The 25,152-nt window shown below is 44.1% G+C and overlaps 1 protein-coding gene across 1 annotated transcript in view; it reads right to left on the bottom strand.

The window, feature by feature from the left end:
* LOC140194034 (uncharacterized) overlaps positions 1–25,152 on the bottom strand; it is a 70,767-nt gene that overhangs the window by 26,129 nt on the left and 19,486 nt on the right. The window contains exons 5-7 of the mRNA XM_072251389.1: positions 21,520–21,613; positions 12,634–12,743; positions 2,572–2,653 (exon numbers count right to left, since the gene is read on the bottom strand). Of these exons, the coding sequence (XP_072107490.1) occupies positions 2,572–2,653; positions 12,634–12,743; positions 21,520–21,613 (286 nt within the window). The remainder of the gene's footprint in view (positions 1–2,571; positions 2,654–12,633; positions 12,744–21,519; positions 21,614–25,152) is intronic.

Raw genomic sequence — 25,152 nt, 5'->3', positions numbered from 1 at the left:
TCAAATCCAGAGCAGAGGCTTACACTCTGGCCTGTCCTCTAATTGCCCCACATCCCTATCCAAAAAACCCTGCCCAATACCCCTAACCTCCCTCTCTGTTCCCCAAGACAAGTGCCATGACTCTAAAAAAAACAATACCACTAAGTCTGAGCCACAACTTCGATGAAGATGGCAACTCAGCACCAGGTAAGTAAGAAGCAAAATGGAGTATTGGCTTTCATTGCAAAAGTTTGAGAGTCCAGGAGCAAAAAGGTCTTGCTATCTTTTTATGGAGGTGCAGTGATACAACACCTGGGATATTAAACATGGTTTTGGCTCCTTCCATAAGAAAAGATATGCCAGTAAAAGTCTGATCATCTGCTGTTCGATTATTTGAAATCCCCCTGGTCTGGTGCATGGTTCACTGCAGCCCCAGTTCCTGTGCTCATTTCAAACTGACAGGAGTCCCAATTCCTACCCTCCCTTCAAACCCCAATTCCCGCACTCCTTTGAAACTCACTGGGACCCAGGTTTCCAGTCTCCCTGGAAACTCACTGGGACCCAAGTTTCCAGTCTCCCTGGAAGCTCACCGAGACCCCAGTTCCCATTCCCCACTGAAACTCACCGAGACCCCAGTTCCCATTCCCCACTGAAACTCACCGAGACCCCAGTTCCCATTCCCCACGGAAACTCACCGAGACCCCAGTTCCCATTCCCCACTGAAACTTAGCGAGACCCCAGTTCCCATTCCCCACGGAAACTCAGCGAGACCCCAGTTCCCATTCCCCACGGAAACTCACCGAGACCCCAGTTCCCATTCCCCACGGAAACTCACCGAGACCCCAGTTCCCATTCCCCACGGAAACTCACCGAGACCCCAGTTCCCATTCCCCACGGAAACTCACCGAGACCCCAGTTCCCATTCCCCACGGAAACTCATTGAGACCCCAGTTCCCATTCTCCACGGAAACTCACCGAGACCCCAGTTCCCATTCCCCACGGAAACTCACCGAGACCCCAGTTCCCATTCCCCACGGAAACTCACCGAGACCCCAGTTCCAATTCCCCACGGAAACTCACCGAGACCCCAGTTCCCATTCCCCACGGAAACTCATGGGAGCCCCTAGACAATATATTGTATTACTACAGAGCAATGAAAAAATGTGAATTTAAAGATTGATATGGTTTGTATCCACTCAAGATCAAAAAATCGAGAAGGGAAAATTTTGAAAATTACAAAATTGTGATGCTGTTTGAAGGGAGGGTAGGATGTTTCCCCTTGCTAGAATGAATTATCACAGACTAAAGGCAAGAGATTCAGGGCTGAGAAATAGGAGGGTGGGGTGTAGAGGGGATTAGTAAATTTCTCCTAGACTACTGGATGAGAGGAACCAGGTGTATCTTGTCCTCACCCTCTTATCTACAGGAAAGAAGTCTGCATTGCATTGAACATTTAACATTGAACAGGCCATTTGCCTCACAATGTTATGCCAACATCTTCACCTACTTTAAGATCAATCTAACCCTTCTCTCCCCTATAATGCTCAATTTTTCTTGCATCCATGTGCCTAACTAAGAGTTTCTTAAATGTTCCTCATATATGTGCTTCTACCACCACTCCTGGCAGCATGTACCACACAGCCACCACTCTCTTTGTAAAAAACCTACCTCTGGCATACTCCCCATACTTTTCTCCAGTCATATTAAAATTATACCCCCTCATATTAGCCATTTCGGCCCTGGGAGATAGTCTCTGGCTGTCCACTCTACCTTATTCAACCTTGATCAAATCCGCTCTCATGCTCCTGCTCTGCAAAGAGAAAAGCCCGAGCTCACCTAACATATCCTCATAAAAAAATGCTTGTTAATCCAGGCTGCATCCTGATAAATCTCTTCTGCATCCTCTCTAAAGTTCCTTCCAATAATGGAGTGACCAGAACCAAACACAATACTCCAAGTGTGACCATAAGACAAGGGACCAGAGTTAGGCCGTTCGAGTCTGCTCTGCCAGTTGACCATGGCTGATTTATTATCCTTATGAACCCCGTTCACCTGCCTTCTCCCTATAACCTTTGACCTCCTTATTAATCACATCCCTTTTAAATATACCCAATGACCTGGCTTCCATATCCGTCTATGGCAATGAATTCCACAGAACCACCCTCTTCTGGCGAAGGAAATTTTCTTCATCTCTGTTCTAAAAGGACATCCTTGTATTCTGAGGTTGTGCCCTCTGGTCCTAGCAATAGTTTCCACTATTGGAAGCATCCTTTGCATGTAAACTCTATCTAGGCTTTTCAATATTCTATAGGTTTCAATGAGATGTCCCCCACCTCATTCTTCAGTAAGTACAGGCCCAGAGCCAGCAAATGCTCCTCATATATGATTTTTTCATTTCTGGGATTCTCCTCATACTGTAAACTTCCTCTGGACCCTCTCTGATGCTAGCATATCCTTTCTCTGCTCACAATATTCCAAATGCCCGTGTGCTTTAACTTGAGTTTTATAGCTCTACAACATTACCTCATGGCTCTTGAACTCAAGGAGGAGCAAGCTAGATCATGAAATGAAAGATGCAAAGTTAATGCTCACCTAACATGTGTCCCAGGAATTCTGCTCCTTTATTTCCAAACTCATTGTAGCTAAGATCCAGCTCCAAAATTCTGAAATTAATCTACAGGTGCAAATTTAAGCAAAATAACTTAAAATACACTATCATCAAAATTATAAAGTAGCCGAATCTGAATCAGATCAGGTTTTAATACTACTGACATACAGTCCCTATAAAAAGTATTCACCCTCCCCCCCCCCCCCGGAAGTTTTCATGTTTTATTGTTTTACATCATTTACAACATTGAATCACGGTAGATTTAATTTGGCTTTTTTTTACACTGATCAACAGAAAAAGATTCTTCCATATCCAACTGAAGACAGATCTCTACAAAGTGATCCAAATTAATTACACATATCAAACACAAAATAATTAATTGCCTAAGTATTCATCCCCTTTAATACGACACTCCAAGTCATCACTGGTGCAGCCAATTGGTGTTAGAAGTCACATAATTAGTCAAATGGAGATCACCGTGTAGTCAGGGGTTTCAACTGATTATAGTAAAAATACACCTGTATCTGGAAGGTCCAACTGCTGGTGATTCAGTATCTTGACAGAAACTACACAGTGAAAACAAAAGAACTCTCCAAGGCAACTCTGTGAAAAGGTTATTGAAAAGCTCAAGTCAAGAGGTGGATACGAGAACATTTCCAAGTCACTGTATATCCCTTGGAGTACCGTTAATTCAATCATCAAGAAATGCAGAGAATGTGGCACAGCTGTAAATCTGCCTAGAGCAGGTCGTCCTCAGAAACTGAGTGACCGTGCAAGAAGGGGACTAGTGAGGGAGGCCACCAAGGGACCTATGACAACTCTGGAGGAGTTACAAGCTTCAGTAGGTGAGATGGGAGAGACTGTGCATACAAAAACAGTTGCCCAGATGCTTCACCCGTCACAGCTTTATGGGAGAACGACAAAGAGAAGCCACTGTTGAAAAAAAGCTCACATGAAATCTCGGCTAGAGTTTGCCAGAAGGCACGTGGGAGATTCTGAAGTCAGCTGGAAGGAGGTATTATGGTCTAATGAAACCAAAATTGAGCTTTTTGGCCATCAGACTAAATGTTATATTTGGCATAAGCCAAACACCACACATCATCAAAAACACACCATTCCTACTGTGAAACATGGTGGTGGGGATGCTTCACTGCAGCAGGCCCTGGAAGGCTTGTGAAGATAGAGAGTAAAAACAAAGGCAGCAAAATACAGGGAAATCCTGGAGAAAAACCTGATGCAGTCTGCAAAAGAACTGCAACTTGGGAGAAGATTTGTTTTACAGCCAGACAATAACCCCAAGCATAAAGCCAAAGCTACACAGGAATTGCTTAAAAACAACAAAGTTAATGTACTGGAGTGGCCAAGTCAGAGTCCAGACCTCAATCCAGTTGAGAATTTGTGGCTGGACATGAAAAGGGCTGTTCACTCATGATCCCCATGCAATATGACACAGCTTGAAGAGTTTTGTAAAGAATGGGGAAAAGTTACAGTATCCAGATGTGCAAAGCTGATAGAGACCTATCACACATACTCAAGGCTGTGATTGCTGCCAAAGGTACATCTACTAAATACTAACTTGAAGGGGGTGAGTAATTATGCAATTATTTTGTGTTTAATAATTGTAATAAATTTAGACCAATTTGTAGAAATTTATTTTCACTTTGACATGAAGGAGTCTTTTATGTTGATCAGTGTCAAAAAAGCCAAATTAAATCCACTTAGTTCAATGTTGTAAAACAATAAAACAGGAAAACTTCCAAGGAGTGGTGAATACTTTATATATGCCCTGTATATCATGAAACATGTTTTCTTATGACAGCAGAGTAGTGCAATACATTTTTAAAAACCACACTCAGTGTAATCGATACACTGGTGCACTTGTACACCTGCTTGTTGATGCAAATATCCAATCAGCTGATTATGTGGTGACAACTCAGTATATAAAAACATGCAGACATGGTCAAGAAGTTTGGTTATTGTTTGGATGAAACATCAGAATGGAAGAAATATGATCTCAGTGACTTAGACCATGGAATAGTTGGTGGTAACAGACAGGGTGGTTTGAGTATCGCAGAAACTGCTGATCTCCTGGGATTTTCATGTACGACAGACTCTGGAGTTTACAGAGAATGGTGCGATAAACAAAAAAAATCCAGTAAGTGGCAGTTCATTGGGCAAAAACATCTTGTTAATGAGAGATTTGAAGAAGGTAAGGAATGTGCTACCTCCTGAGTTCTCACTGAGGTTTCATCCATTATAAAAGTCAGTCTCCGGCCCTTTGGGCTTACACAGACTCATCAGGACACAAATGACTTCACCAATCGCATCATGGGCTGTGGGTCCTGACTAAACTCCAGGCATAACATAGAAAACCTGTTTACAAGAGGTAGAAGCACACAATCTATAACTCACAAGACCATAAGGATCAACTTCATTCAACATATACTGTACATTTGCATGCATTGGATTAGGAATTTGCTGTGGTGTATTGGTGCGATGTGCATAAGAAGCAATTATAAATAAAGAATTATATCAAATTAAAGTTAGTGGTATTGGATTCTGGTATTTAAATTTGAGGTTCTTTCAGAAATTAAGAAAGAGACACAATCATAGTCATTTTATTAAGTGCATATAGAACAAAAGAAACAGAAGTAGAAGCTAGTAGCAGAATATTCAAAGACAAACCTAAGATGCTAAGAAGATTAATCTTAAGATTCTAATATGGAGTTGCTTTGTGCTTAGCTATCTTATATCCATAAAAATAAGGAATATTCCATTCAAATTTCCAAATAAGAGTCAACCAATCAGAAGTCACTTATTCAATACTGCAATATCAAGTCAACTAATGAGAAAACACTTATTCAAGTAATGCAGAACAAAGAAGCTTTCAGAACTTTCCAGAATTATAGTTTCTATAGCCACTAGAGGCAATATAAACTGTTATATGCATATAAGAACTGCTTAAGATACAAACAGATAATTGTCAAACTGCAAAAGAATATAACAGTAAAACATTCTAATCCAAGAACTAAACAGTCAGATCCAACGATCCCCTTAGATTCTAAATCACACCTTTAGAATCATCACATCTGAAATTTCAGGGGCAGAAAAACTTGTGGTATCTGTGCTAAGGATAAAATAATTTAAAAACTACTTATGTTATAAAACATCAAAGGATATATATTCTTCAAAGTATTCATAAGATTATGTCATGGTTAAGCAGAGTAGTAGGCACACACGTAAGTTTGAACCATTAATGATTGCATTTAAACAAGTAAAAATGTAAATTATGATAAAGCACAATAGTATGAATATTAACCTCAGCTTCTGAGACTTAATTGAATCCATTCAAAGAAATGCCACCCGTCAGATTGATGTATTTTAGCTGCTTCTTTACAAATGTGATCAGCCAAATTAGTTATGTCTTCATGTCTTCAGATATGTCAGGTACAACACTCCTTGCCTGTAACTGCTCACATTCCCCACTTAACTGCTAGGAGAAGATCTCATACCATATGATTTTGAAAGGCCATCTTAGGCATGGCGACCATTTCAGTTTTAATTTTTCTCAAGGCTTCAGTAATGTCTTTGCTTATCTTTCTAAAGCTACAGCAGCATCCCTCTTATACTCCTTGCAACGTCATAAAATGGGAATAAAATTGATTCAAAATAATCTCTTTCTGAAATGTCTCATTTACTTCCAGACTTGGGAGGTAAAGGTAAAGAGTGTGTGTATGTCTCATGGCAAGAAAAACATTCCAACCAATTACGTGGAAGAGGTTCATCTTCCATTTTCAGACAAAAGGCATGTATTGTTCCATGAATTTAGACCATTTCTTATTACTCGACAGCAATTTGTTGAATTGTAATATTTTTCTGATTGTCCATGAAAATTCCAGGGTTGTTACCCCATTTACGACAACGTAAAGAGTAACTGCATGAACTATGCCCTACTGGAATAGTGTCTTCTGAACTCAAGCAAAAGGTAGCGTTTATAGAGAACACATGAGAAGCTTTAATAGCTTTGTCACAAACATTAGCTGTGGATATATCCCAGGATAAGACGTAAATAAGGTCAGACATAATATTCTCTAGATCATGCTGGTTACCTGAGGCCCTCGGCCGGTCAGGGCTGACCATGAATACTGCTTCCTTGCTGTCTAAGTGACATGCAAGCCAGAGCAGCGCGATATGGAGAGTGAGCTGTTGTCCACGCAGCTGATGAAACCAAAGGAGTGGAAGAGACTGGCATTAGCAGCTTTACGAGAGTTACCAGTCAGCATCGTAATCTACATAGGACTGCCTTAGGAACTCCAAGCTTGGGATTTTTCCTCTTGGTTTACTCCTGAAGCCTTCCCCGTGAGCCGGTATAGCCACAAATCAGTGGAGATTTGAGATCAGTTTCCATTCTCCTAGATGAGCTGACAAGCCCCATCTGCCCAACTGGAATAGTTCATGCAATTACACTTTACGTTGTCGTAAACGGGGTAATGACTCCGGGATTTTCATGGACAATCAGAAAAATATTACAATTCAGCAAATTGATTATATTTACATGAATGATCCAGTTTAAGACAATACAGTATGTGGGGGGCATGATCATCTCTCTTGAGAATAATGAGTCACAGGAATAATGTCAACACCGCTGTTACTGGAGTATTTAATAAAGAGGGTGCATGTTTGTTCTTGACCTGCAGGAATGCCCAGCATTGCTGAATATTTTGAAGTTTATGATATATATTGACATACCCAACAGCTAGAGTCATTAACAGCATCAACAAATTCACATGATACTCCCAAATATACACTATGAATCACCTCAATTGTCACATTATGAGTAGGGGAAAATTGTCAAAAATATAACAACAACTAATAATATTAGAATGATCTTCATAATGTCTAGTAGTCGTTGACTAACTTGAAGTTCTTCTGGCTGGTTAGTGATTTGCTCACTGTAAACCAGCAGCACAGGCATTGTAACCAAGTGAATTGAATTGAATTGACTCTATTACTTACATCCTTCGTATACATGAGGAGTAAAAATTTTTACATTATGTCTCTGTCTAAATATACAATGTGTAATTTATAATAAATGGCATGTACAACAGGATAGTCAATATAACTTATAAATACAATTGTGTCAGCATGAGTTAGCAGTCTGATAGTCTGGTGGAAGAAGCTGTCCTGGAGCCGGTTGGTTCTGGCTTTTACATTGCGGTACCATTTCCCGGATGGTAGCAGCTGGAACAGTTTGTGGTTGGGGTGACTCAGGTCCCCATGATCCTTCAGGCGTTTTTTACACACTTGTCTTTGAACTGTCCTGAATAGTGGGAAGTTCACATCTACAGATGCGCTGGGCTGTCCATACCACTCTCTACAGAGTACTGCGATCGAGGAAAGTACAGTTCCCATACCAGGCAGTGATGCAGCCAGTCAGGATGCTCTCAATGCCTCTATAGAACGTTCTTAGGATTTTGGGGGCCCACACCAAACTTCTTCAACTATCTGAGGTGAAAGAGGCCCTGTTATGCCTTTTTCACCACACAGCCGGTATGTACAGACCACCTGAAATCCTCAGTGATGCGTCTACCGAGGAACTTAAAGCTGTTCACCCTCTCAACCCCAGATCCATTGATGTCAGCAGGGGTTAACCTGTCTCCATTCCTCCTGTAGTCCACAACCAGCTCCTTTGTTTTTGCGACGTTAAGAGAGAGGTTGTTTTCTTGACACCACTGTGTCAGGGTGATGTCGACTTCTCTGTAAGCTGCCTCGTTGAGGTTAGGTCAATCAGCGTAGTGTCGTCAGCAAATTTAATTAGCAGATTGGAACTGTGGGTGGCAACACAGTCATGGGTATGCAGGGAGTAAAGGAGGGGGCTTAGTACACAGCCCTGAGGGGCACCTGTGTTGAGGGTCAAAGGGCAGAGGTGAGGGAGCCCACTCTTACCATCCCTGCCAGCAATCTGACAGGGAGTACAGGATACAGCCACACAAGGCAGGGTGAAGCATTTGGTCTCTGAGCTTCTTGTCTAGCCTGAAGGGAATTATGGTCTTGAATACTGAACTGTAGTCCAAGAACAGCATTCTCACATAAGCATCCCTCTTCTCCGGATGAGTAAGGACAGTGTGAAGAGCTGTGGCTATTGTGTCATCTGTCGTTTGGTTGTGTCGGTAGGTGAATTGTAGGGGGTCCGGTGTGGGTGGTAGCAAGCTGCAGATGTAGTTCTCGACCAGCCTCTCAGAGCATTTGCTTATTATAGGTGTTTACTAACACGTTAACCACAGAGCTTGTTGTCCTTGTTGGATAGGTACCACAGTAGCTCGCTTGCAGTGGCTGGCGTGTGTCCACTTAATTTTACCTTCTACGTTCACTGCTGAGTTGGTAGTCAACAGCACTCGATAAGGACTTTCCCATCGAGCTCCCAGTGATTCCTTATGCGATTTCTTAATCAGGACCCACCACCAGGAATCAGGTCCTGTCCTCCTTCTGTTGGACCCTCCAAGTGGCAGAAATGTGTTGAGAAGCAGGCTGTACAGCTTGAGTTAATTTCACACAATACTTCTCTGCCATAACGTGTATATCAGCCTCTCTCAGATCGGGGGCCCCTGGAAGTGACATAGTTACCTCCTTGAATGGACATAGGTTAGTTTTTTTGTATGGGGTTGCTCAGACGCTCCACAAGGCCACAGGAAGAGCTGTAGGCCATGGTACCTCTTCCCTCATCATACTTAGTCTGAATGATGTGGGCATTGGAAAGAGAATTCAATGTTCATCAGTCAACATTATTCCAGTGAAATGTTTTCTTTGGTCAGAGTCAATGTGACACAACAATCCCCAGCCTGGAGTACAGTCCTTGATTAGAGATGTTGCTGTGTGTGTGTGGCAGTAGCTTTCCTTGCTGGAATAGTTTCCACACATCTTGTCCACTATTACTTTATTATCGCGAAACAATTGATACTAGAGCGTACAATCATCACAGCGATATTTGATTCTGCGCATCGCGCTCCCTGGAGTACAAATCCATAGTAAATATAATAAAAATTTAAATTATAAATCATAAATAGAAAATAGAAAAGGGAAAGTAAGGTAGTGCAAAAAAACCGAGAGCCAGGTCCAGCTATTTGGAGGGTACGGCCCAGATCGGGGTCAGGATCCGTTCAGCAGTCTTATCACAGTTGGAAAGAAGCTGTTCGCAAATCTGACTGTATGAGTCTTCAAGCTCCTGAGCCTTCTCCTGGAGGGAAGAAGGACGAAAAGTGTGTTAGCTGGGTGGGTCGTGTCCTTGATTATCCTGGCAGCACTGCTCCGACAGCGTGCGGTGTAAAGTGAGTCCAAGGACAGAAGATTGGTTTGTGTGATGTGCTGCGCCGTGTTCACGATCTTCTGCAGCTTCTTCCGGTCTTGGACAGGACAACTTCCATACCAGGTTGTGATGCACCCTAGAAGAATACTTTCTACAGTGCATCTAATTTTCCCCCAGGATCAATAAGTACGACTATGACTATGACTATAAAAATTAGTAAGGGTTTTGGGGGACAGGCCAAATTTCTTTAGTTTTCTCAGGAAGTAAAGGCACTGGTGGGCCTTCTTGGCAGTGGACTCTGCTTGGTTGGACCAAGTTAGGTCATTTGTGATATTGACCCCGAGGAACTTAAAGCTTTTGACCTGTTCCACCTGAGCACCACCGATGTAGATGGGGTCATGTGGCCCGCTACTCCTTCTGAAGTCAACAACCAATTCCTTCGTCTTGCTGACGTTGAGGGATAGGTTATTGTCTTCGCACCATGCCACCAGGTCTTTAATTTCCTCTCTGTACTCAAAGTCATCATTACCCGAGATACGGCCTACAATTGCTGTGTCATCAGCAAACTTATATATTGAGTTTGATGGAAACTTGGCTACACAATCATGGGTGTACAGTGAGTACAGCAGGGGGCTGAGTACACAGCCTTGTGGGGCACCGGTGCTCAGAGTGATTGTAGAGGAGAGCTTGTCCCCTATTTTTCCAGCCTGGGTTCTGTCTGTGAGGAAGTTGAAGATCCAGCTGCAGATCTGAGTACTAAGGCCTAGGTTCCGGAGCTTAGGAATCAGTTTGTTTGGAATGATGGCATTAAAGGCAGAGCTGTAGTCAATGAAAAGGAGCCTTACGTATGTGTCTTTATTCTCCAGGTGTTCTAAGGAGGAATGTCGGGCCAGAGAGATGGCATCTGCCGTTGACCTGTTGCTCCGGTAGGTGAATCGTAAAGCATTGAGGTTGACCGGTAGGCTGTGGTTGATGTGTGCCATAATCAATCGCTCGAAGCACTTCATAGCAATTGATGTCAGAGCCACAGGTCGATAGTCATTCAGGCATGCCACCTTGCTCTTCTTCAGCACGGGGATCATCCTTGCCTTCTTAAAACACGAGGGGATCTTAGACTGAAGCAAGGAGCAGTTGAAGATGTCAGCAAACACTCCAGCCAGCTCGCTTGCACAGGCCCGAAGAACCCGTCCTGGGACGCCATCTGGGCCCATTGCCTTCCTTAGATTTATCTTCAGGAAGGCCCTTCTAACGTCCTCCTCGGTGACGATGAATCTCGGTGCCACCAGGTCCGGTTCATCCAGAGGGAGCGGGACGCTCCTCTTCTGTTCGAATCTTGCGTAGAATACGTTAAGTTCGTCAGGAAGAGAAGCACCACAGTTATTGATATTCCCAGCCTTTTCTTTGCGCCCAGTGATCTCATTTAGACCCTGCCATAGTCTACTCGCATCCCTTTGGTTAGCCTGGGCTTCCAACTTGGCTCGATATTGCCTCTTGGCGCCCTTAATAGCTTTCCGGAGTTCACGCCTGAATTCCATGTAGCGACTGGTATCCCCGGACCTAAAAGCCTCAGCTCTAGCCTCATAATTGATCCAAGGTTTCCAGTTAGGGAATACCCGGATCGTCTTGCGAGACACACAGTCCTCCGTGCATTTCCAGATAAAGTCTGTGACAGCTGAGGCATACTCATCAAGGTTAGCCGCCGAGTCCTTGAATACTAACCAGTTCACCGATTCAAAGCAGCCACGAAGAACCTCATCTGTTTCCTCTGTCCAACGCGACACTACTTTTGACACTGTGACCTCCCGCTTCAGTTTCTGTTTGTAAGCCGGGTGGAGGAGTATGGCCTGATGGTCCGATTTTCCGAAGTGAGGTCGTGGGACGGAACGGTAGGCATTCTTGACTGCTGTGTAGCAGTGGTCAAGTATATTCAGGCCTCTAGTGGGGCTGGAGACATACTGGTATAACTTCGGCAGCGCCTTTCTGAGGTTGGCCTGGTTAAGGTCCCCAGCTGTAATGAGCAAAGCCTCTGGATACCTGGTCTCAGGTTCACTGATGTTGGCATACAGTATGTTCAGAGCACACTCCACGTCCGCCTGGGGGGGAATGTAGACCACTGTCAGTATGACCGAGGTGAATTCCCGTGGCAGATAGTAGGGACGACTCTTCACCGATAGGTGTTCCAGGTCCGGGCTGCAGGAGCTTGTCAGTGCCACTGTGTCCGAGCACCACGCAGTGTTGATCAGTAGGCAGACACCACCTCCCCTCGTCTTGACCGAAGACGCCGTGCGGTCCATCCGATGGATCGAAAATCCCTCCAGTTGGATGGCACAGACAGAGGTGGCAGGGGAGAGCCAGATCTCGGTGAAACAGAATACACAGCAGTTCTGCGGCTCGCTGCAGTAGACGAGTCTCCCTTTAAGATCATCCACCTTGTTCTCTATGGCTTGCACATTAGCTAGTAGGATGGTGGGCATAGGGACCCTGAAGCCCCTCAGCTTCAATCTGACCAGCAGCCCAGCTCTTTTCCCACGCTTCCTCGGTAAGTAGTGCATCTTTCCAGGTTTCCATCGATGCAGTGTGTTGTTGTCAGCTCTTTGAGGTAGGTGGACACGTCCCGCGGGGATCGATCGGCGGGTTGCATCATTGGGCGCTCCGGGTCAGGCCAAGTGACGGGGGAGGTTCCACTGCCACCTCCAGCTGCCGGGGGCCCGGGCTGTCAATCAGGTCGGGCCCCAAAGCTGACACATAATCCCAGAGGACCAGGCTGCCGGCTGAATCGGGCCCCAGAGCCAACACTTATCCCGGAGGGCCGGGCTGCCGGCTGGATTGGGCCCCGGAGGGCCGGGCTGCCGGCTGAAACAAGTCCGTGAGCTGAGTCACGGTTGCAGAGGCCTCCGCTCCAGCCGAGCCTCGGGCTCAATTTCTGAGGTCAGCGGCGGAGGCCTCACTTCTGGCAGCTGTGGATGGCCACCTACAGGGCTTTACGGTTGTCGCTCCGGGGAAGAGCCTGGGGCACCTTGAGGTCTCCGACGTCACTTCTGTGTGGTTGTCTGCTCTGGAGAGGTGCTGGTCGGAATGGGCCATGTCTCCAAACGATCCAGCACGGTAGCAGGCCGCGGGCCTCCGGGAACGTGGTGGGCCTCGGACCAGGCTTCGCTGGTCGGGTCTGGGTGCAGTCCAGAGTTTAAGATGCAATTTTGGCACGGTGATCTCCAGCTGGGTCTGTAGCTTCGGCAGGGTGTTGTTGATCTTGCTATATGTAGCAGATTGGAGGTTTAGAAGGGTTTCTTGGGTATAGGATAGTGTGGAGGGCAGTTTACTCAGGAGAGCACATGCAGAGTCACCAGATACCAACGCCATTACACAAGTACAAGGAAAGGTGTCTGAGTATTTGCATGTCTGAATATCTCTGACACTTCGGTGAAGAAATGTGGTCCACTTGGACCAGGTGGGGCAGGAGCACTTAATTGGGGTAACTTTCCCACTGCTCCAGGATTTACTTTCTGGCATTTCATGCATCTTTCAAATGTTTGTCAAGCTTGTGCCCTGAGCTATAGATTCCACCACCATTGGGAGAATCTGTTGATCATCTTCTACAATCCAGTGAGTCCATTTGCTGTGCCAGGTAACCTTGCATGTTTGACTGAGATATAGAGTTCAACTTTGTTTCCATATTTCCAGCTGTCGGGTTTACTGCATATATTCTTGGTGCTTCTTTTAAATGGATGCTGCTTTCCTGCGGCAATGCTTCACGTAGATGTGCTCAATATTTAAATCTACTTATGGACTCTACTGGTTCACAAGAATTTATTCCCTTTTTTTCATGCTCCACTGCTTATACAAATTTACTTTTTGACACTCTACTGGCTTGTGTACTTAATCCATGCTCTATCAGTTTGCATGTGGCTCTATCATGTTGCATTTCTTCTTTAAAGGTCTATTTTTAAAATAGCAACCTGGCAGTTCCCCTCTCCCATCTCCTATCTGATGACCAAGAAGCTAGAAATAAGTTCTTGCTCAGACAATTTGGAACATAAGAGGAAGTTCTTACCCCTTTTGTTGCATGCAATCCTGCCAACTATGCCACTTGTTGGATTCTGGAGTTTATATCCAAGATTCTTTCAGAAGTCAGGAAAGAGGCACAAAATTTGTTGCTTCACAATCATTTTATTAAGTGCTTATAGAGCAAAGGAAAAAGGAGCAGAAGCTAGTAGCAGAAAGCTTAAAGGCCAAACTAAGGTGCTCGGAAGATTAAGATACTAAGATGGTGGTACTTTGTGTTTAGCTATTTTTATACCCATAGAGATAAGGAAAATTCCATTCAAATTTCTAGATAAGAGTCAACCAATCAGAATTCACTACTATATACTGCAGTATCAAGTTAACCAATGAGAAAACACTTATTCAAGTAATGCAGAACGAAGAAACTTCCAGAGCTTTCCAAAATTGTACTTTGTATAGCCACTAGAGGCATATTAAACTGTTATATGCATATAAGAATGACTTAAAATACAAGCAGATAATTGTTAAACTGCAAAATAATATTACAGTTAAACAGTCTAATCCAAGAACTAAACAGTCAGATCCAACTATCCCCATTTGATTCTAGAATCATTATATCTGAAATGTCAGAGGCAGAAAAACTGTGGTGTCTGTGTTAAGAATAAAATAAACAAAAAACTACTTAACATGAAACATCAAAGGGTATATATCCTTCAAAGTATTTATATGATTATGTCATGGTTAGGCAGATCAGTAGACACACATTACAGTTTGAACTATTCTATTAATAATCATCTTTAAACCAGTAAAAAAAGATATAAATTATGCTAATGAATATTAGTATGAATATTATCTCATATTGAGTAGCCCCAGCTTCTCTACTGTAATGCCAAGTTCTTATTCAAGAACTTACAGAGCTTACCAGAATTATACTTTATATAGCCACAAGAGGCATATTAAACTGTTATATGCATTAAAAAACGACTTAAAATACAAGCAGATAATTAACTGTTAAACCTCAAAGAAAGTAACAGCAAAGCAGTCAAATCTAAGGATTAAACTGCTGGATCCAACAGAGGTTAAAGTACAGATACGGAATAAAATGTTCATAAGTACATAAATACCAGCTTGTATTTACATTGTAAGCAGCATTATAAAATGCTTAAAGTGCTTACAGTGCCATGCAGTGTCAGGGATAATAGACAGAGGGGGGTGGGAGGGTTAACTAGAATGATTGATCAGATTAACTGCCCAGGGGAAGGTATAGCTCCCAATGCGTGATTAAACAAAGATTAACAGGTGCTAGTGAGTTGAACGAACTAAACTGATTAACTGAAACAAAAACAGCTGAAGAAACAATCAAAATTGACAAAGGACAACCAAAGGGAGGGCGTGGCAGATGTGACAGTTTAACCTTCAAATCATCTATTCTTATACCACGGCAAGAGTGAGATAGAAACAAGGCACAAGGTGGTCATTCCAAGTAGAAATTTCATGGCAGACAGGAGTTTCAAGATGTGTTGTCCAAGCTCATCTGAAGAAGCACAAAGAAGCAGGCAAAGTTGAGGAACAGAAACGTAGTGGTCGGCCACTGAAACTGAAGACGAGAGAGACATCAAACTCAAGGAAATCTGCAGGTGCTGGAAATTCAAGCAGCACACACAAGATGCTGGTGGAACGCAGCAGGCCAGACTGCATCCATAGGAAGAAGCACAGTTGACATTCCACCGAGACCCTTCGTCAGGACTCTAGCAATGAAGAGATCCAGAGCAGGCAAAAAACCAGAGCGGGGTGTCCATGAAGAGGAGGAGGAGGGTTGAAGACGGGAGAAGGGGTCATCGGTAGGGGTGGGGGAGTCCTTGCTGAAAAAGTAGGCTCGAAGACAGAGCCGGCAGAAGAAGAGTTCAGCGTCATGGCGCACGCGGAACTCGCTGAGGTGTGGGCGAAGGGGGACAAAGGTAAGGCCCTTACTGAGGACAGAGCGTCCTGCCTCCGACAGTTGAAGGTTGGAGGGGATGGTAAAGACCCGGCACGGATGAGAGCTGGGATCAGAGGAGGGAGGGGGATGGAGGCTGGTAGTGTCAGTGGAGAGGGGAGGGTTGGGATGAGAGGAAGATGGAGCCCCTGAGGGCCCAGGAGCTGATGATGGGATCTGAGGGAGACAGGGTTGCAGAGTGGTGCTGGGGGAAGGGGAGACGGGAGTCACAATAGCAGCACGTGAAGACCTGACGAAGGGTCTGGGCCCAAAACGTCGACTGTGATTCTTCCTATGGATGCTGTCTGGCCTGCTGCATTCCACCAGCATTTTGTGTGTGTTGCAGACATCAAACTGATGTCCCTTCTAAATCAGAAGAAGTGCAGCGCTGTTATCAGCTCTGATCTCACAGAAACCACTGGAACCCAAGTACACCCCTCTACAGTATGGAGAAGTCTTATCAGAAGTGGTCTTCATGGAAGAATTGCTGCCCAAAAGCCATTCCCTTGAAGTGGAAACAAAGCCAAGAGACTCACCTACAAAAACACAAACACTTGGGTGCTGAACAATGGCAGTAAGCGCTCTAGACTGACGAGTCAAAATTTTGGAATTTTTAGCTGAAACAGGAGATAATTTGTCCGTAAGAAGCACTGGAGAGTGTGACATGGACGAGTGCCTGCAGCCAACAGTGAAGCACAGTGGAGATTCCCTGCAGGTCTGGGGCTACGTTTCTGAAAATGGAGTTGGTAATCTGGTCAGAATTAATGGAATCCTCAGTGATGAGAAGTACAGCCAGGTTGTCGTCCATTACACAATACCATCAGGGAGGCATTGGACTGGTCCCAACTTCATTCTGCAACAGAGCAATGACACAAAATACACGGCCAAGGTCATAAAGAACTACCTTCAGTGAAAAGGAGAACAAGGAGTTCTGCATCAGATGGTATGGCCTCTACAGTCCTGAGCTCAACATCATTGAGACTGCCTGGGATTACCTGGAGAGACAGAAGTAAGCGAGACAGCCGCAGTCTGCAGAAGAATTGTGACAAGTTCTTCAAGATGCTTGCAACAACCTACCAGATGATGTTCTTATAAAACTGCTCAACAGTGTACCTAAGAGAATTTATGCAGTTTTAAAGGCAAAGTGTGGTCACACCAAATAATGATCTGATTATAGGAATTTAGAAACTTCTAATTTCGTTATTTTTAAAGCATCATCGCTTTACATAATTTTTTTACGTGTGCTCAAGACTTTTGCTGAGCCTGTTATAAAAGCGGAATCAGGTTTATTATCACTGACATATGTCATGAAACTTGTTGCTTTGCAGGAGCAGAGGGAATGCTCATGCTCGATGATTGCATTCTTTATGTAGGTTTTTTTTAATGCTGCATCGGATCCGGCGTATTCTCCTTTACACTCATGTGCTGATGAACGACAATAAACAATCCTGAGTCTTGAATCTTATTAGTCTAACTTTGACATCCATTCATGACATCGAGTGGTCCCCAAACTTGCAAGGTTCATTGTTTGCCCTAGAGCTATTGACTCTTCCTTCCTGCTTGTAGCTTCGAATCCCATTCCGAAACAAACTGATATCTTTTGATCAGAGCATTCCATCCCAGATTTTGATCAAGCACATCTGGCTGCTGTCTTGTTGTTGAAGTTATATTATATGCAAGGAACACCAATGAAGGGAAAGGGGCAGATTAAAAGATAATGTGCATTGCAAACAATGTCAACCATAAATCATTCAACTCTTTGTACAACTATGCCGTCTATTACCTAATTCCTAATACAACTGCTGATTAATGCAAGTATCAACTTAGCCAATCATGTGGCAGCAACTCAATGCATGGAAGCAAGCAGACATGGTCAAGAGGTTCAGTTGTTGTTCAGACCAAACATCAGAATAGGGAAGAAATGTGATCTAAGCGACTTTGACTGTGGAATGTTTGTTGGTGCCAGATGGGGTGGTTTGAATATCTCACAAATCGCAGATCTGGGATTTTCACACATAGCAGTCTCTGGAGTTTACAGAGAATGATGCGAAAACAAAAGGAAAAACAATGAGCAGCAGTTCTATGGGCTGAAACGTCTTGTTAATGAGAGAGGCCAGAGGAGAATGGCCAGACTGGCTTAAGCTGACAGGAAGGCGACAGTAACTTGAATAACTAAGTGTTACAACAGTGGTGTGCTGAAGAGCATTTCTGAATGCACAGAACATTGAACCTTGAAGTGTATAGACTTCAGCAGCAGAAGACCACAAACTTACAGAAATATTCTCAGTGGCCACTTTACTAGGTAAATCCTGTACCTAATAAAGTGGCCACTAGATGTCCATGTAAATGCACTGGGTGAATAAAGTTGATCGTTGAACACTTACAGAGAAAGAATGCAATACGGTCTCCAAACAAAAATAACCCAGATGGAAATAGGAATATTTTACCAAAAGTTTTCCTCTTTACTTACAGATAAAACGTCGTCAAAAAATGCAGCATCACTATTGGTGAATTTGTTTCCTGAAAGTGGGAGATAAAAGGAATAAAGGTGGTATATTGTAGAAATTACCCTGGGGCTTCATTCAAAGTCAAAGTCAAATTTATTTTCAAAGTAGTTTACAAGTTCGTTACCAAATACTACCTTGAGATTCATTTTCTTATAGTCATTTACAGGAATATAAGGAAATACAATCAAATTTATGAATAATTACTGTGCACATAAACAAAGACTGACAAACAACTAATGGGCAAAAGAAGACAATTACTGCAGATAAAAAAAATACTAAGAACATGAGTTACAAAGGATCCTTGGAAGTGAGTCTGAAGATTGTGGAGTCAGTTCAGGTGAGTGGAGTTAACCGCACTAGTTCAGGAGTCTGATGGTTGAAGAGTAATAACTGTTCCTGAACCTGGTGGTGTGTGACCTGTACCTCTTTCCCAATGGTAGTAATGAGAAGAGAGCATGGCCTGGCTGGTGGAGTCCTTGATGATAGATGCTACTTTCTTGTGGCAATGCTCCATGTCAATGTGCCCAGCTCAGTGAGTGACCTGGTTATTATAGATTGAACTTACTTTCCCCCAATTTCAGATCTCCTTGCCTCCCATGTTATCCCCTCTCTCCTTCTGATCCACCTGTACTCTCCCACTTTTATTCCTTTTCCCATACTCTCTATCCCCATATTATCCTTTCTGGTCCATCTGTCTACTTCCCACACTTCACTCTCCCTGCTTGTTAACATCTGTTGGATTGAGATGTAGAAGTGTTTTTTTTTGTAGCTTAACTTTCCTATGCTTGCTTGTATTTTTATCTAATCATCTATATGCATACAATTTTCCAGTAATTACAGTACAGTTGCTTCTCTGTTTTTCTAGAAGCTTCTTAGTTTCCAGTAGAAGGATTCATACCACTTGATTCTGGCTATTTAATAGGTTAATTGTTATCACTGGAATTTTTGGTGTGAAAAATTCCATTGGTTGTCATTGGAACACTCACAAAATGCTGGAGGAACTCAGCAGGCCAGGCAGCATCTATGGAGAGGAATAAACAGTTGTTGTTTCAGGTCCCGACCCTACATCAGAACTAGTCTGATGAAGGGTGTCAGCCCCAAAATATTGACTGTTTATTCCTGTCCATGGATGCTATCTGACCTGCTGAGTTCCTCCAGCATTTTGTATGTGCTACAGTGGTAATAAACCTCATTCAGATTCTGAGAGGACAGCAAGGTTTGGTGTGGAAAAGACCTAAACAATGACACATCTAAGTCAAACGTTCAAAGTTCAAAGTAAATTTATTATCAATGTCCATATATGTCACCTTTACAACACTGAGATTCGTTTTTTCACAGTCATACTCAATAATTCCAATAACCATAATAAAATCAATAAAAGACCACGCCCAGCAGGGCTGACAATAAGTGTGCAAAATACAACAAACTGTACAAATACAAAAGGAAAACATAGAAATAATAATAATAATAATAAATAAATAATCAATAAGTAATGAGAACATGAGATGAAGAGTCCTTGAAAATGTGTTGTCCATAGGTTGTGGGAACAGTTCGGTGATGGGGCAAGTGAAGTTGAATGAAGACTGGTTCAAAAGCCTGATGGATGAGGGGTTACAGCTATTCCTGAACCTGGTGGTGTGGGTCCTGAGGCTCCTGTGCCTTCTTCCTGATGGCAGCAGTGGGAAGAGAGCATGGCCTGGGTGGTGGGGGTCCCTGATGATGGATGCTGCTTTCCTGTGACAACACTTTGTGTCGATCTGCTCAATGCTGGGGAGAGCTTTACCCGTGATGGACTGGGCTGTATTCACTACTTTTTTTTTAAATCAAAGTTTTGACAAAGTTTGTCAAAGTTTTAGACATCATGGCAAATCTTTGCAAGCTTCCAAGGAAGTAGAAGTGTTGCCGTGCTTTCTTCAAAATTGCACTTGCATGCTGGGCCCAGAGTAGGTCCTCTGAAACGATAACACTGACCCTCTCCACCCCTCATCCCCTGATGAAGATTGCCTCATGAACCCTCCAGTTTCCTCCTCCGGAAGTCAGTAATCAGCTCTTTGGTCTTGCTGACATTGAGTGAGAGGTTGTTGTTGAGGCTCCACTCAGCTGGATTTTCAATCTCCCTCCTCTACGTTGATTCAGCCAATGACAATGGTGTCATCAGCAAACTGAAATATGGCATTGGAGCTGTGCTTAGTCTCACAGTCATAAGTGTAAAGCCAGTAGATCTGGAGGCTAAGCACACAGCCATGTGGTGTACCTGTGCCAAGGAGATTGTATTCTGGTAAGAATACAAGTAGTAACGTGGGAATGAACTCCTCTGCAGGTTTGGAATTAAACACAATACACACAGATCTGCTGGCTGGTCCAAGTATTAGTGGCCTTAACAGTTTCTACTTTCTCAGTCTCCAATGTTCTGCCTGATCAGCTGTCAGTGGACAGTGTAGTAAGTAGGTTCAGACTCAGATTGATTTCTTTATCACGTGTACACTGAAACAGAAAGCAAAATGCTTTGTTTGCCTTACCAGCTAAGGATGTGCCGGGAGGGCCTGCAAGTGTTGCCACACATCCTGGCACTAGCATAGCAAACCCACAATGCTCAGCAGAACAACACAAGCAGCAGCAACAACAGCAAAATAAGCCCCTTTCCTCCCTCCCAGCCACCCAGCCATGCCCTTCTCTTGTTGCTGGCATTGGGAAGGAGATCCAGGAGCTCTAGGTCCCACAACACCAGGTTCAGGAACAATTATTACCTCTCAACCATCAGGCTCCTGAAGCAACATGGGTAACTTCACTCAGCTCAACACTGAACTGACTCCAGAACCTGTAAACTTATTTTCAGACATTACAACTCATGTTCTCAGTATTATTTATTCACTTATTTTTTAATTTGCACAGTTTGTCTTATTTTGCACATTGGTTGTTTGTCTGTCTTTGATTATGTATAGTTTTTCATTAATTCCACTGTATTTAATTTTTCCTCTCTCCCTTCCCATCCCCCACTCTCCCCAACCCCTCCCCCTCTCCCCCTTCCTCTCTCACCCCTTCCCCCTTCCCCTCTCTCCCCCTCCCCCCTCCCCCTCTTATCCCAGGCGAGGCCAGGGATTCACAGACGTTACAGTAAATAAGAACGTAGACCTGCGGTATTTACCTGCCACCTTGATGCACTTGAGAGAGATGTTGAGTGGAAGCTTTCTGCACAGCACCTTTGCTCCCTGAGTCCACAGCTCATTGTTGGACAAGTTCTGTAACAGTGGGGATTGATATGGCAGAGCATGGGAGTGCAAGGGGTAGATTTATATCAGGAAATTTTTATCATTTATAACAGGAAAAGCTTTCTACGGTTGCTAATGCAATGACTTACATCCTTTCCAATGGAGTCACCGAAAGCAAAAGATTGATGTAGTATCCTTCATGACCATAGCAGGTGCCAAAAGACTTCCCAGCTAATAAATCCAGCTAGATTTTAGAATATAGATCATAGAACAAAGAAATCTACAGCACATTACAGGCCCTTCGGCCCACAATGTTGTGCTGACCATGTAACCTACTCTAGAAACTGCCTAGAATTTCCCTACTGCATAGCCCTCTATTTTTCTAAGCTCCACGTACCTATCTAAGAGTCTCTTAAAAGACCCTATTGCATTTGCTTCCACCACCATCACTGGCAGCCCATTCCACGCACCCACCACTCTGTGTGTGAAATACTTACCCCGAATCCCCCCATACCTATTTCTAAGCACCTTAAAACTGTGCCCTCTCATGCTAGCTATTTCAGCCCTGGGAAAAAGCCTCTGACTATCCACACAATCCATGCCTCTCATCATCTTATACACCTCTTTCAGGTCACCTCTCATCCTCCATCGCTCCAAGGAGAAAAGGCCGAGTTCACTCAACCTATTCTCATAGGGCACGTTCTCCAAACCTTGTAAATCTCCTCTGCAATTTCTCTACAGTATCCACAACCTTCCTGTAGTGGGGTGACCAGAACTGAACACAGTAATCCAAGTGAGGGCTGACCAAGGTCTTGTATAGCTGTAACATCACCTCACGGCTCTTGAACTCAATCCCATGGTTGATGAACCCCAACACAAAATACACCTTGTGAACAAAACTGTTAACCTGCGCAGCAGCTTTGAGTGTCCCATGGACACAGACCCCAAAATCTCTCTGATCCTCCACACTGCCAAGAGTCTTACCATTGGGGGGGGGGGGAGAAGAGAGAGAGGGTGGGGGGGAGAGAGGGGGTGGAACGAGTGGACAGTCACAAGGCTGCAGGACTGGACGGTACCCCAGGGTGAGTTCTCAGGATGTGCTCGGCACAACTGGCAGGTGTGTTTACAGACATTTTTAATCTCTCCCTCTCCCAGTGTAGAGTGCCCTCCTGCTTCAAAACATCCACCATTGTCTCTGTACCTAAAATGACCAAGGTAACATGTCTGAATGACTGGTGTCCTGTCGCACTCACCTCAATAATAAGCAAATGCTTTGAGAGGCTGGTCAAGGATTACATCTGCAGCTTGTTACCACCCAAACTGGACCCCCTACAATTCGCCTACCGACACAACTGACTGACAGATGAAGCAATAGCCACAGTTCTTCACACTGTCCTTACACATCTGGAGAAGAGGATGCTTAGGTGAGAATGCTGTTCTTGGCGTAAAGTTCAGCATTTAACACTATAATTCCCTCCAGGCTCGACAAGAAGCTCGGGGACCTCGGTTTTGACCCCACCTTGTGCAGCCGGAACCTGGACTTCCTGTCAGGTCACCAGCTGGTGATAAGAGTGGGCTCCCTCACCTCCAACCCTCTGACACAGGAGTGCCCCAGGACTGTGTCCTAAGCCCCCTCCTTTATTCTCTGTATACCCATGACAGTGTCGCCACCCACAGCTCCAATCTGCTAATTAAATTTGCTGACGATACTACATTGATTGGCCTTATCTCAAATAATGACGAGGCAGCCGACAGAAAGGAAGTCATCACCCTGACACAGTGGTGTCAAGAAAACAACCTCTCCCTCAATGTCACAAAAACAAAGGAGCTGGTTGTGGACTACAGGAATGGAGACAGGCTAACCCCTATTGACGTCGAAGGATATGGGGTTGAGAGCTTTAAAATTCCTCAGTATACACATCACCAAGGACCTCACTTGGTCTGTACATACTGGCAGTATGGTGGAAAAAGCACAACAGCATCTCTTTCACCTCAGAAGAAGTTCGGTATGAGTCCCAATATCCTAAGAACTTTCTACAGGGGTACGATTGAGAGCATCCTGACTGGCTGCATCACTGCCTAGTATGGGAACTGTACATCCCTCAATCGCAGGCCTCTGCAGAGAGTGGTGTGGACAGCCCAGCGCATCTGTAGATGTGAACTTCCCACTATTGAGGACATTTAAATTGACAAGGCCCGAACGATCACTGGGGACCCAAGTCACCCCAACCACAAACTGTTCTAGCTGCTACCATCCGGGAAACGGTACCACAGCATAAAAGCCAGGACCAACAGGCTCCAGGACAGCTTTTTCCACCAGGCCATCAGACTGATTAATTCACACTGACACAATCGGATTTCTAAGCTATATTGACTGTTCTGTTGTGGATCTTACTACGCCTACTATTTATTACAAATTACTATAATTTGCACATTGCACATTCAGTCAGAGACGTAATGTAAAAATTTTAGTCCTCATGTATGTGAAGGATATAAGGAATAAAGTCAATTCAATTCGATTCAGTTCAGTTCAATGGAGCTGGCTGCACTTCCCGCGGGTGTAGTCATCAGTGAGACCATTAGGTTCCATGAATTCCCACATCCCACAGGAGGAGCATTCCACTGCCACATCTGCCATCCTGCCTGAACTGTACTATAGGCAACCAGGACCAAATCAGCAATAACGAAAGGAAAAACCTGCCCTTCTTACCCGTTTCTTTGGCCTCAACCTCTTCTCGTCGAAGCCCCTGGAGTCAAAGCCTCTAAGTTCCCACTCTGACTCTAGCCCCACTCCAACGATGGCTGCTCCACTAGAATTTTTTGAACCATAATCTCTCTTATAGTTCAAAAAATAAGAAAAAGCCCCACGCAAGGAGAAAGAAATCATCGTATTTGGTGGTGCTCAACCTGCCTTCCGCTGCCACCAATATCTCTGATGCTTCCCGCGCCTGTGCACTAGCTACTGTTTTTAAGAAAAACCCCCACGCAAGGAGAAAGAACTCACTGCCTTTAGTGGTGCTCTGCTTGCCTGTTTTAACAACTGTGACAAGTGGACGTGTAGCCGTCAGTTTGTCCCCTCTGAGAAACACCAATGCGATAAAGATAAATGAGGGAAAATATTGACCAACTCTTTGGGAATCAGTCTCCTGCTTCCTAATCATACCCTGAGTTTTTTTTACATCCAGCTGAGAGAGGCTTGGTCTGACTCAGAGATAGAAGAGACGGCAGATACTGGAAAAGAACATAGAACACTACAGCAGAGTATAGGCCCTCCGATTCACAACGTTGTGCAGACCTTTTAACGGAATACGGGAGGAGATAGAACATAGAATAGTACAGCACAGTACAGGCCCTTCGGCCCACAATGTTGTGCCGATCCTCAAACCCTGCCTCCCATATAAGCCCCCACCTTAAATTCCTCCATATACCTGTCTAGTAGTCTCTTAAACTTCACTAGTGTATCTGCCTCCACCACTGACTCAGGCAGTGCATTCCACTGACCAACCACTCTCTGAGTAAAAAATCTTCCTCTAATATCCCCCTTGAACTTCCCACCCCTTACCTTAAAG

Source organism: Mobula birostris, chromosome 1 (assembly GCF_030028105.1).
Source record: "Mobula birostris isolate sMobBir1 chromosome 1, sMobBir1.hap1, whole genome shotgun sequence".
NCBI lineage: Eukaryota > Metazoa > Chordata > Chondrichthyes > Myliobatiformes > Myliobatidae > Mobula > Mobula birostris.
Note: the sequence above shows the minus strand (reverse complement) of the source record. Positions and strands in the feature narration are given on the sequence as shown.